The 13,554-nt window shown below is 35.4% G+C and overlaps 1 protein-coding gene across 5 annotated transcripts; it reads left to right on the forward strand.

The window, feature by feature from the left end:
- Positions 1–2,200: 2,200 nt before the first annotated feature.
- LOC149424322 (glycerophosphocholine phosphodiesterase GPCPD1-like) lies at positions 2,201–13,554 on the forward strand. 5 transcript variants are annotated; one of them, XM_089651444.1, is made up of 6 exons: positions 2,201–3,462; positions 6,718–6,943; positions 7,572–7,781; positions 8,361–8,615; positions 10,809–10,955; positions 11,090–13,554. In XM_089651444.1, exons 1-6 carry the CDS (start codon positions 2,462–2,464, stop codon positions 11,180–11,182), a joined length of 1,932 nt encoding a protein of 643 aa, XP_089507570.1. In that variant the 5' UTR covers positions 2,201–2,461; the 3' UTR covers positions 11,183–13,554. The 5 variants fall into 5 exon arrangements, with proteins under 5 accessions (XP_089507570.1, XP_089507571.1, XP_089507572.1 ...); XM_089651446.1 differs by having other exon boundaries at positions 2,545–2,676; XM_089651447.1 differs by having other exon boundaries at positions 2,545–2,676; positions 6,718–6,806.

Consider the following 13,554-nt stretch of genomic DNA (forward strand, 5'->3'; position numbering starts at 1 on the left):
TGATTATTGAAACAAACAATGTGATATGAAAACATGTGGCGCGATTTTTTAAAAATATTAAAGATGCATCGAAACTTTCTTCGATATTGTATTAATTCAAACTAACTAATATTATAATGCAAACGTGGGTTTGTTCGTTCTTCTTTACGTCGCAACGGAGCGACCGATCGACGTGATTTTTTGCATGGGGATAGTTGGACTGGGAGTGACGTGGGCTACTTTTCATCCCGGAAAAATATTCATTCCTATGGGAAAATTCTTTGTACAGTTTTTTTTCACTAATAATATTTAATAATAATAGGTAACTGAATTGAAAAAGAAAGACTATGAAAAAAAAATAACACCAACCATCATTGAATTATGTTTTCCATTGATTTTTTTAAACCTAGAATTAGTTAAATAAACTCTTCTTTTCTCTAAATAGTATAAAATAAAGTCGCTTTCCGCGTCGGTCGGTTTGTGCGTTAGTTCTTCTAAACTACGCAACGGATTTTGATAGGGTTTACACTATCATTTAGAGATTTTTTTCCGGAAGGATTTTATATATAAATGCATATTATATTTACAGAAAGTAGAGAAAAGTCTCCGAGCAACCCCGGGAATACGTCAGCTAGTTAACAAATAATGGAAACCGTAACTTTAAAAGCCACTGAAGACATAAACACACTAAAGACTTTCTTCGACATTAACTTACTATCTCTAAAATAGTGAAAAAAACATTTGTAGTTCCATTTGCAATACACACAAACGATAAACCTAAAAACTTTGACATTATCATACATAAAAATTCCAAAACTCCACAATATAAAACACAACAAACAAAATCAAATATCTAGGAGTAATTTTTAATGAAAATCTGAAATAGAAGAACCAAATAGGCCAAGTTATAAGTAATAGGCCAAAAAAAAAATAGAAAATTAATTTTCATATTTTTAAGAATCTTTTGTCGAAAAAACCTATATTTAATATACCACTCCTTAGTCCAATCAACTTATCAATACGATATCATTAGTTTGGGTTCCGAATATAAAACTAACCTTCTCCCAATAGGAGTTGTACCGAGAACAATAATTAAAATCATATTACAAAAAAAACCCAGCCACTACCCACCCAACAAAGCTTTTATTTTAAGTACCTGAAAAATTCAAATCACAAAATAAAGGATACCAATTTTGAACTGAAAACCGAACTCTACTTATATATATTTTTCCATGCCCAAAATTTTATACTTCATTTGCCCAAAACTATTATACTTACCAAGGAAAAGCTTTTTTAATTTTTTTTTTTTTTTATATTGTAATATTTATTTTATTAGGTTTACGCCCAGCCATTACGCATTGACAACAATCCAAAGGCACCCAAAGCATGCCCAAGGCGTGCGGCGGCGTGCGGCGGCGTGCGGTCATGCCATAAATAAACCACTACATGGGTCATGCACTATGGCATGTCTATTGTCCATTGGCGACATTGAAGCCAAATCTAGGGTGAGGGCAAATTACCTGGCAGATCTTGTATGACGAATTTTTGAAATGATATGTATGCAAAGTAGTATACATTACACTATTTTTATTTTATTTTTGTATTGCTAATGCATTTATGACGTCTGATTTTTGTTTGGGTATTTGATGAGACGAGGAATGGGATATGTCATTAAAAAAATTAAGCACTTTCTGATATTTTTCATACATCTTTCCCCTCTGCGGATTTATCTATTGTGAGTGGTTTACTTATTATTCATCTATTATTTGCCAAAATATTATGTGGGTATTTACCTACTTCCAACAAATAATATTTTTACTCGTGAACCTAAATTTACGTTTTACTTTCCTTTTTTTCTATGACATTAAAAGAAAACAAATGTTGGATGTTTTCGGTGCGTCTGGATATTTGTTTATATAATGTACTTGTGCAAACTGATTTGGAAAATTTTCCATTTGTAATATTTCGAGAAACAAATTGTTACGAAGGTGCTTACTGCAACAAATTTATTTTTTGGTCTTGAATGTAAATTTTAAAGGTAGATAAAATTCATTTTTAAACATTTATTTTATTTTATTGGTAATAAAGCATTTAAACTATTTATTTTGCCGTCCTTTATTTCAAGTCCACCACCCTCCCCCCGGGGAAAATAATTTTTCAGCACTATCCAACACCATCACAGAACCAAAATGACAGATGACAGCTAAACGTCACACAACGTCACAGGACCAGTCTAATTTCTAATTGCATCGTTCTCGTTTATTAAATAATACTATATTGCCATGTTTATCACAAGTTGCTAGATGTGCTAGATAAACTAACGAAAAAAGTGGAGCTTAAAAACTACTAATAGATTTGTCTGTTTTTGCGGTCGAGTGTAATTACTTTCTTTTCTGATATCAAGTGATGTCCAAGATCTGATAAGGTTTTTTGGTGTTTCGTGATTTCTTATAAAAATAACTCTCTTTACTATTACAATACAATGGAAGGACCCGATGAAAACATGAAGCATTGCTCCGATTCAACCAGAAACTTGTCCAAGCAAACTGTTCGTCAAAGAATTTGGAAGTTTATGGTTTCCGTGCCTAACTTCCATAAATTTGAATCTGTTTGCGTAACTGGTGATTGCGTTGAGCTAGGAAATTGGAACCAAGATAAGCTTATGCATTTAAAACAAGAGGAAAACACCCCTTATTGGTCAGTTACACTAAAAATACCTTTTAAATCGAATGTTCACTATCGCTACTGTATCTGTATGCGAACTGGTGATAATACTCAAGTACTCATTCGTCGGTGGGAAACACATGTTATTCCGCGCAGAATAGTGAAGGAAAACTTACAGCTTTCAGAAGAATTTGACATTTTTGGAAAATATAATGGTAAAGAAAAGATAGAAAAGGGCTGGTTGACAACAGGTTCAGTTGTACAATTCAAATTTTCTAAGAACTCTATTAGCTTTAAAGCAAGAAGACCAGATGATACATTTTCTGTTAAATTAACTCAATTGAACACTCAATGTCCAATTTTGACTGAGGAACAGAATGACTCACAGTCCCCTGATACAATTATTGAGGTGGCCGCGGTGAACAGTCTTGATTCTGAATTCAAAGCGCAAATCCAATTTGGTATTATAGCTACAACAGATGAATTCTTTATTTTCAATGTTACCTTGCCTCGCGAGAACAAAGTTTCTTACTTGGTTGACCTGTACAAACATAGTAATCCAAATGAAGCTATACACGTTGGGTATAGTTATATTTTATCAAGTTTCATACATAATTCAGAGGGATGTCTTCAGCTCCCAATAACATGTAGCTCTAGACACCAGCCCCTAGGGGTGATGGATGTAGAGTATTTGGTAGTGCGTCCCATGGCGGTCTCCTTTTGTGACATGAAGGGCTCTAATGCAAGCTACTGGAGGGAATCATGGACTGGACTGGATGTTGGTCATCGAGGTTCGGGATCCAGCTTCAAAACTAAAGAGTATGTTTTTTAATGATAATGTACTATAGTTTGTAAGTGAAAATCTAAACTACACCCCTAAATTTTAGTTTGCCAAGACATTCATCATGGATTCCCTAGTAGCTCACTGCACTTGCCTCGATTTTATGGTATTTTGAATCCTTAAAAATGCTCCTAGCATACAATTTTATTTTATTCGCTTGGAAATTAAGTATTTTGAAAAATAATATCGTATTGAAAAATTTGTGAAAAACGTTAAGATATATGCCCCGGGTGTTAATGGTAGAACTAGGGGCGCATGAGGAAGACATGGCATGATTATGTTCAAATACTTGAGTCCAATCAAGAGTTAGAATAACCAAAGACGTTTGTATGAGACTCTGTATGATGTATGTGAAGCAAGGAGTGTGTTCAAGGCAAAGTTGTGTGGCGATCTATCCTCTCTTCCTATCCCTGTGTTAAATGGCTAAAAATATTTATGTGTAAAACAATGTAAAACTCCTTTTATAAGAAACCATTTTTTTAATCTTAAATAATAGAACTACATAAATTTTCCATTAAAAATAAAAACTTTTAAAAGGAGTTTTACAAATTAAACTTAAAACCATATAAAAGGTATCCGTAGGTAAAGTGCGCTAACTTTGGTAGGTGATTCTACATGACGGTAGAAGTAAAAAAGAAAAATTAAAAACAAACAATAAATTATAATGTTTATTTTCCAACAATTCAACTTTTTTTTTTTTTTACTAAAAACAACCTTAAAAAGTTTGGATTTTCGAAAAAAGTTATAAATCTTTTTAACTTCTACTATCATGTAGAATCACCCCCCGAATAAGTAAAACTTAAAATTGTAATATTTAATTATTGAAGACAATATTAGCGACTTCCAAATGAAAATTTGAAACAGAAAAATCAGAAAAATATTTGGCAGCATCTAGTAGCGCAAAACCCCGACAAGGCTGAGGTCCTGGGTTCACAAAGTTGCGACCGAACCTATTTCGGTTTCAAAATTTCGTTGTGAATCGCAAATATTGTCTTCAATGATTAAAAACAAATTGTTTTTAAAGAACTTACTCAAATGTAACTTCATTTTAATTTAAAAATAAACGTTTAAGAACTTCAGAATAAAACATGTGTGCTCTCCAAAAAAATTAGTAACTGACCGACTGCCTGTATCGAAAGATCGGAATTCCGAGCAACAAATGCAACATAAAACTATCTCGGTCCTTTGTATCTGTGCTACCGGCTATCCCGCGTGGTAATCCGGCTATGTTAGACTGAATCAAGTAACATGACACAAGAACATAAAGTGAAGACAAGAAGAATGGGTTCGAAACCCGTTAAGCGGGTGACACGATTGTACAAATATTTATCAAATGCAACATAAAACTATCTCGGTCCTTTGTATCTGTGCTACCGGCTATCCCGCGTGGTAATCCGGCTATGTTAGACTGAAACAAGTAACATGACACAAGAACATAAAGTGAAGACAAGAAGGGTTCGAAACCCGTTAAGCGGGTAACACGATTTGTACAAATATTTATCAAAAACAATATTACATCCTTGAATATTGGAAAACAAAAACTGGCAAATTTTTCGTTAGTTTTTCTTAAGAGTAAAACTCCGCATGCGGCGCCAACAAGCTGTTTTCGATGCAAAGTTTAAACAATTTCTATTTTGTTTATCACAAAATAAAATTAGGTTTTTAAATAAATAACATGTTATAGTGATTTATTTTTGGGGTGTTATGCCATTTTGCGCTACCTCTTTCTTTAGCCAACGTTTCGGACAGCATTACAGTGTCCATCATCAGGTCAGATGTGTAAAGATTGTGGTGAAGTGTGTGCTTATGTATGTATATGTGATACCTTGTTACCAACTCCAATGCTCTAAGAGCTGGCATTATGGTAAAATTAAAAAAAAATCTTTTGTTTAAGATGGTTTTCTGCATTTAGTTTTGGTGTAGCTGTCAATTACCGGATACCAAGAACTATTGAGCTAATAATTTAATTAATAATAATGAAATTTTTATGAATTTCGATCGCCTCTCTAATTAGGCATGCTCTATGTATTTTGGGTCTTCCCAGCACTTCAGGAACAAATCGAAAGTAATGGTTGGTTTCAATTAAATGCTCGGCAATTGCCGATTTGTCCTGGTGGCCGAGTTTACATGCTCGAAAGTGTTCTGATAACCTTTCGGAGATCGTCATTTCTCTCTGGCCTACACAAACCTTCCAGGATGAACTTTTTCCAGGGTGAACTCTTTGAGCAAGTGGAAGGAACGGTGTCTCTGTTCGGTAAATATTTTGTCAACTTTACATCGATTTATCGTATTATTTATTATCTGAGTAAGTAGTTGAGTAAAGCGAAGAGTAGTTCATGAACGCGTCGCACAATTGAGCTAGCTCTTTTTGACGAACCGTATTCGTACGACTCCCGGTAAAACGTACCACGGCTCAATTGAACTGTTAATATTTTTTATCACCAGTTATTTTAGAAAAATAGCACTATTAAAATTATCAAGTACTTATTATTTTCTTAGAGACGTGAACGGTCTGTGAGAGTCCGACATCTGGACTTGGACATATTTACCTACACTTACTAATTACCTAACATCATATTTTTCTTGTACAAGGTGGCGTACCGATATATTCAATATATATACAAGAGTCGTATGATCATTTAAACACTTACGCTGGGAACCGTATTGGGGGAGCCGTAGCGGTGAAGCCGTAGCGGTGAAGCCGTACCGGGGAAGCCGTATAGAGCGAGCCATAACGAGCTAGCACAGTATTCTCATTGCTCATAGGCTCCGAACTGACGGCTCTCGTTGAACCTTCGTTTAATTGAGTCAACTTTTTGAGCCGTACAAAAAAATTGAATTGGTACAATGGCTCCCGCTCTTGCGGATAAACCTTTTTTTTTGGTGAATTAAATAAATTAAAAGAATGAATTAAATTAATACGTTCACAAGAAGAAAGGAATTTTTTAAATACAGGGAATCGTTGTCGATTTCTCCGTTGCAAACAAAAAATTTAATGGTGTATCTTTGTCTCTGCTTGGCTACATAATTTCCTTCCAAAACTCAAATCTTAAAAGTTATGGAAACCTTAATTAGTTTAATAAATAAATCAGCTTCTTGTTCTTCTTCTTGCACCACCCTCCTCAAGATCTGGAATAAACAAGAAAAAATATATTACTTGACTGCTGCAGGTACAAATTCAGTAAAAATGTCAATTGTGTAAATTAAAGGTTTATTTTTATTTTATTTTATAGAAGTGCTGCAATAAGAGAAAACACAATTGCCTCTCTCAGGCAGGCAGGAGAAAGTGGGGCAGACATGGTGGAGTTTGATGTTCAGCTCAGTAAGGATCTCATTCCCATTATTTATCATGACTTCCATGTGTGTGTTGAACCTAGAGGCAAACAGGGCGATGATTCTTCTGACATGCTACAAATACCCTTGATGGACCTCACTCTGGAACAATTACAAAAATTAAAGGTTTTCTTTGCTTTTCTTTATACCTATATTTCTGCCTTTAAAAATGTAGATTTACTCTACCAGTACATAATATATTATTATCATCCATTTGAATTGTTTTTGAATGCTAATTTAAATTAAATTCACAGCAGTTCTTCGCCATTAGTCTTAGGTATTTGAGTATTACAGTATACCCATTCCTCAATTTAAGCGAAACATAGGTTCTACAAAAGCAGTTATTTAGGATTTTATAATTTTCTTGTTGACTTGCTAAACAATTACTACTATAATAGTAATCATAGAAAAAGGTTGTATGTACATTATGGATAAAAAAATCTTCCTTCTCGCATGAATTGTATGAAAACGAAAAAGACCAAATAGTAGAATGATGACGTGACATACGACCTCCCTCTAGGACTTCTAAATGTTAGCAAAGGCACATGCTCATTAAGTTACTTAAATGCAAGACAGCAATAATAAAATTATTGCACATGTTTCTATACCCCCTCCCCTCTGTTCTGACCTTAAATTTCTTTCAATTGTATAATTTACTGGACATAAATCAGGTATTGCATTTTAAGTATTGCGCATAAAAAACAACATGGGTTAATTATATGCATGTTTTTAATACTGATGGTAAACATTTTAGGTTTATCATGTAATGGAGGGCCGTGAAAAGCAGCAGAGATTCTTCGATGAAGATTTAGCGGATCACCAGCCCTTTCCTTTGTTATCAGAAGCATTCAAAGCTATAGACCCGAGTGTAGGTTTCAATATTGAAATCAAATGGAGCCTTAAACAGGAGGATGGAACAGCAGATCTCAAGGATCCTATAGATATGAACATTTATATTGATAAGGTGAGATTTGTATTTAGTGTTTATCTAAAGCCAGTCACAGACAACGGATATAACCCCATAATATATGTGGGCTTGACCTAAATCACCATATCGCCATACATTCTCAATAGGAATGTGAGGCAGGTTAAGGCAAGGACCCTAGAAAGAGATCTATTATTTGCAGGTTTGAAGAGTCCCGAATTATAAGAAGGAAATACAAATGCCAGTAGCACTTTCCACGTACGAGCCGATTTACAAAAACGCGTTGAAGAATGACCCTTTCTCATCAAGTCAACGTCATGAACGAGTATTCCACAAATCTACTCAACTCTACACAGATTTTTTTTTGTGGTGTCAAACTGGGTCGGCCTTTAAATTTGATGTGCTGTATTTAAAACTCTCAGTTTTAGCTAGCACACACTTATCCCTAGTGGTTCATTGAAAATACTGTGTACGATCTAGATAACAAAACTCAAAGAAAGGTTTGAATGTGAGCAAGTCAATGGGCAAGGGACCAATGTTATTTTAGAATTTTCCACATAGGAAAAAAAGTAGCGTTTTGAAGATAAAATAAAATAATGGGGTACGTTTTTATTTCAGATTTTAGAAGTAGTCTTGAAATCAGATCAGCGAAGGATTGTTTTCTCATGCTTCCACCCCGATGTGTGCACAATGTTACGGTTGAAGCAGAACAAGTATCCGACCATGTTCCTGACGCAAGGAGTTACGCGGCGCTACCCAAAGCTGCTGGACCCGAGGTGTAACACCATTCAGGATGCTGCATTCCACGCTATCAACGCTGGTCTCCTGGGGGTAGTGGTGCACTCTGAAGATTTGCTGAGAGATCCCACACAGGTTGTATTATTTATACAACACATTGTATCGTCAGCCGTCCTGACCTAAAAATTAGAATGGTAGGTAGGTATCTACACCAAGTATCACCCTGGTGAGAAGCTACCGTACACTATCGAAACATGACTAGAAATGCATTTGTATTATTTAGTGATGAGATACTGTTACGAAACACTTTCTACCCTGATACGCATTACAAATTAAAGTACCTAAACAGTAGAAGCTTCCCCCTCCCCACTCTACACTGATATATGTCGACACTCGGCCAAGCGCCCGGCAGTTGAAATCAGGCCTCGGCCTTGGACACTCCGCGTCCTTCACGGAGATCGCAAAACAACGCGGTCAAGCCGCGTCGTAATTAAACTCTGTTGTTTGAAACGATATACCGCCGGTACCTTTTTAAATCATGAACCAGGACCGCTATAATCGGCTCCTTGAAGTTAATTTACCACTGAAATCGCGTGTGCACCACTTCAACGTCCGCCTTGACAACAAGTGCGACAACCTACATCATCCGTAAGCAACTTCAACCTAAACCCCTTTTATTTTGTGTTCACTTCGTAAACTCAGTAGTACCAATTCACCCTGTTGAAGAGAGAGATCGATACTGTTTTTATAGTTAGGATGTACCCCCGTGTAATACTACGGTAATAAACCTTTTGTTCACCATGTTTTGGCTTGTGATATTGAAATAACCTTTCCCCATGTACTGACCGATGAGAGTGGCGAATAGAACAAAGGAGTCCCCCACGCCCTGTAAACAAAAGAATCTCACCGCCTCTGACCACTAAGCTATTCTGTTGCCCCCTGGTTCGACTCCAGCGGGCCCTTGCCTATCTGGGCCACTTTATAACCTAACAACTGGTGCCCTATTATGATGGGGCCTACCTCTAAACCTCGTAACCATTACAATACCTATAGCCAGATACTTCCAAACCTTTCTCTTCTTCTTTACCTCTCCACTTTTTTCAGCTTCTCTATACTCCCTAAGTTGAGGATACTCTTGATGTGAGGTGCAATTTGCCTCTTGTACCCCTTAATGTAGGAAGGTAATTATTTTTTAATTGATCAATGTAAGTTGCAACACCTTTCAATGAATTTTTGTTATGGATCAAAATTAAACTTGTTAATAGATTTATTTTGTTGGAACTTTATAGAATAAGTTTTTATTTAACACGGGCTTCCCAACACGAGCGGCGGAACAAATTTCGCACCATTTTTTAATTATAAGGTTGGCAGCTCTAAAAATTTCATGAGTCGTCATCTGTGAACCTTGCGATTAGTAAATTTGGAATGCTACGTGTTAGAACAATGCGTTAATATTGATAAAACTCATTATAAAAATGGAGAAAGTTGTGCTGAAACACTTTGTAAACTTCGTGAATTTGAGTCATCAATTCGATGGTTTATTAAAAAAATTGAGGAAATTAGTTCGATTGCTGAGCTGTCATTTTTATAATAAAAAAATGGCACATATTTGAAACCGGTGCTCTTATTGGGGCACCCTATATTAAAATACATGACCATCAAGTTTTTCAGAGCCTCTTAAATTAAATTAGTTATTCAGTGTCCCAGACAGCAGCTCTTTGCGTAAGCGTTTATGGCTAATCAAACATTAACTCAAATTTCACCTCCATTTAACCAGTTTTATAATAATAATAATAAGAATTTATTCCAGAATGTGTCCAGGGGTAGTGTGATGCAATACATTCCATATTTTGACTAATATATAAAAATAGAATAAATAAAATAATAATACATAGATAGGCACAAAAACTGCGGAGTTTAAGTGAAAATGATTAAAAAAAGATAAATACAAAAATGTGAGTAAGCAGCCGTTTATGGAGGATATTTGGACATCTCCCGTCTCCAGAGAGCCATCAGGGGGGACCCCATCCAGGCAACCATGGCAGTGATGATTGTGTTATTTGATTGGTGTAGTCTGCTATAAGCTTCCCATGTGGTGGTGGAGAAGCTTATGACATGGAGCCACCAAAAGAACTGACTCCAACAGTAGCAGTGTTGCCAACTCATCTCGATTTTTGCAGATATGGAGATCTAGCTTTAGGAACTGGTTATCTCTGTGATGAAAGCTTTGTTTTTATCACAGAATTTCTCTAACCACACCACCGCCCACACATTATATGGCCTTCTGAGATCCATGTTTACTAACATAATATGTTTTTCCATTTATAGGTAAAGTGGGTAATTGATGCAGGATTAATAATCTTTTGTTGGGGCGATGATAACAATAGCAAAGACAATATTCGTCATCTGAAACAATTTGGACTGCACGGAGTCATCTTTGATAAAATGGATCAGTATTCAACCAAAGAAGTAAAGGTAATTTTTATAATATCTTTTTATCATAATACTTAACACATTCACTGTTAAAAATATATAATGTTTTATGGAAATCTCTTCTCCCTTGTGTATTGTTTTATATGTACATATATATTTTTGCTCTTTCAAAACAGGAAAGCATCTTTAAGATTGAAGCTCGAGATAACCAGAACAAATTACTAGACAATGAAGACAATATTGAATGTGGCCAGGGAGACAGACTGTGATAATTTACAAAACCGTTGCACCCTATTCTAAACAAGTAGGTAATATGTAATAGAAGATATTATAAAACTTGTTCAAATGTTTATGGCCACAAACATTAAAAGGAAGTGACACTGACAATGAAGTTAATATCCTATTTATTTTATTTTTATTAATTTATTGAATCTAGACAATAATGTACAAAAATTGTGTTTTTTATGATAGAAGGTACCTACCTGTTTTAAAGATTTTATATTTTTAATGTGCGTAAATGTATCGTTCTTTTAGATTTACGATTTTGAACTTTTGATGTGTGTAAGAGTTTATCTTGATGCTTATTTATAAATCTAATAAAGTTAGTATATTTCTTCAATCAATGTAATCAATGAAAAGAAAAATTTATTGTACCGGGTCTGTCACGGGAATTGCAAGGTTTTCAAATAAGATGTACTCGGTCAGGTTTGTTTAAAAAATATTTTTATTTATGACAAAACATAGTGTAAGTTGGGAATTTTTGTTGGCAGTTTATTTGTGTTTTGAATATCACATCGCCGTCGCTCAGATGTTGGCCATTTACATTAATTTATGTGTAGTAGCAGGCGGTCCTGAAAACTTTCAGTAGCTTTAATTAACCTTTTTAATGGCAGTATTAGTATGGCTGTGCACGGCTGGCAGTGAAATTTTTAGCAAAAATAACCTTAATAATTCATTTTTTTGTATATATTTAAAGACTTACCAAATATGTACCATACATCGTTTATTCTGCCGTTCACTTAGAAAAACACAAGTCAAATTTTATTAAAATATCAGGGTTGTCATAACTTATCACAGAAAAATATGTGAACGTGCTTTTGCTTTTGCTCTTCATCACCATCTTCAAAATCAATATCACTTGTCATCCGATTCAACAGTATGGCCAGCTTCATCCATGAAATCTTCCTCCAGTTGGCCATCATCAGATATATTTTGTTCACTACTCTCCATTGTCGGTCAAAGAAATTTTACAATAATTTTCATAAATAAAAAATCAAAAATACTCAAAAATCTTACAACAACAAACAGTAAACACACTCTGTAATCTAAAAATAACGACTTATTTGCACAAGTATCAGAATTTATAACTTATAAATCACGAAAAGTAAAAAAATGCCCATAAAATTATAATATTTCAACGATGAAATGTGACAACCCCACAGGCTAGACACATACCAGGCTCAGCCACACGTACACTTCGGAGTGGCAGTACCACGCGCCACTCCAGAACGCCGCACAGAAAATTAAAATCTGAAAGTAAGGTAACGGTTTACAGCGCAGTCCATTGTGAGATGTTTCTGCGCAGCGGCCTGGAGTGGCCCTTGGTACCTCCGCTCCGAAGTGTACATGTGGCAGAGCCTAATGACTGTCATGTGAAACTTTTGGGTAGTTAACTTGAAAGTCAGTAATATTAATAAACTGTAACATTAAAGTGTTTCTCGATCATCCAAATAGATGTCTCTATGCATGATATAACCAAGCAACGAAGGCATAAAGAAGGGCAAGTAAACGCGCTAATCTTGTATGGCCGGCCTGCCGTACATGGCAGCGGCAACATCTGACGTGGAATCTGAATGATTTCCTCCTGGATTTTCATCTTGAAATCTTCAAGGCACTCTGGCTTATCAACATATACTCAGGAGATATCCCCAAAAAATAAGTCACTAAAGTTTAGATGCGAGGAGAGGAGGCCATTGAATATTGCCATATCTGGAGATAAAAACTGATCCCGCAAGACAGCCATTGAATTACGAGCTGTGTGCAGTTACACCATCTTGTTGAAGCGAATAATGTCCTTCTCCTCAATAGCACACCATGCTGTTACTTTTGGGATGTCTAGAGGGGACTCGTGTAACTCAAGCAACATTTTTTACGCTCACTGTGGTGGTGCATAGTAGGAGATTTTCAAATATTGTCAGGTTATTCGTAACCCGAGAATGTTTGTGTTCCTTTAAAAAATTGCAGTTTCCGTCAGACCCTGTACAACAAGATAATGTTAATCTTATCATGTGTTATTTATTTAGTGGCGGACTTATTCGTTCTACTGTAAGTGAAACTGGTATGTAAGTACATAATACATACACATGTATAAATTTAATTTTTGTAAGCAGGGCCGTGTTTAGGTTTCCAGCCGGACCAGGCAGTAAAATTCTGCCGCTCCCCGCTACAGAATGAAATTTTCTTGATTCAAGGTCAAATGTTAATCGAATGTTACATGTTTCCAGAGCTTTTCAAATGTTTGTCCTCATTCATACCCTACACGCAAGATGATCTGCCTAATGGCCGACTATAGTAGCATACCTCTTTAATAAATTCCAATGTAAACATTTTCTACTACAAATATCATTCATTGGTTCTGTTC

Source organism: Hesperophylax consimilis, chromosome 4, assembly GCF_061612785.1.
Source record: "Hesperophylax consimilis isolate HC1 chromosome 4, BYU_Hcon_1.0, whole genome shotgun sequence".
Taxonomy (NCBI): domain Eukaryota; kingdom Metazoa; phylum Arthropoda; class Insecta; order Trichoptera; family Limnephilidae; genus Hesperophylax; species Hesperophylax consimilis.

Bases quoted from the DNA above. Each gene is read 5' to 3' on its own strand.
- LOC149424322 (XM_089651444.1), top strand. From the start codon at position 2,462: ATGGAAGGACCCGATGAAAACATGAAGCATTGCTCCGATTCAACCAGA. The intron at 6,944-7,571 runs GTTTTCTTTGCT...TAAACATTTTAG, and splicing joins AACAATTACAAAAATTAAAG to GTTTATCATGTAATGGAGGG. The intron at 7,782-8,360 runs GTGAGATTTGTA...TTTTTATTTCAG, and splicing joins TGAACATTTATATTGATAAG to ATTTTAGAAGTAGTCTTGAA.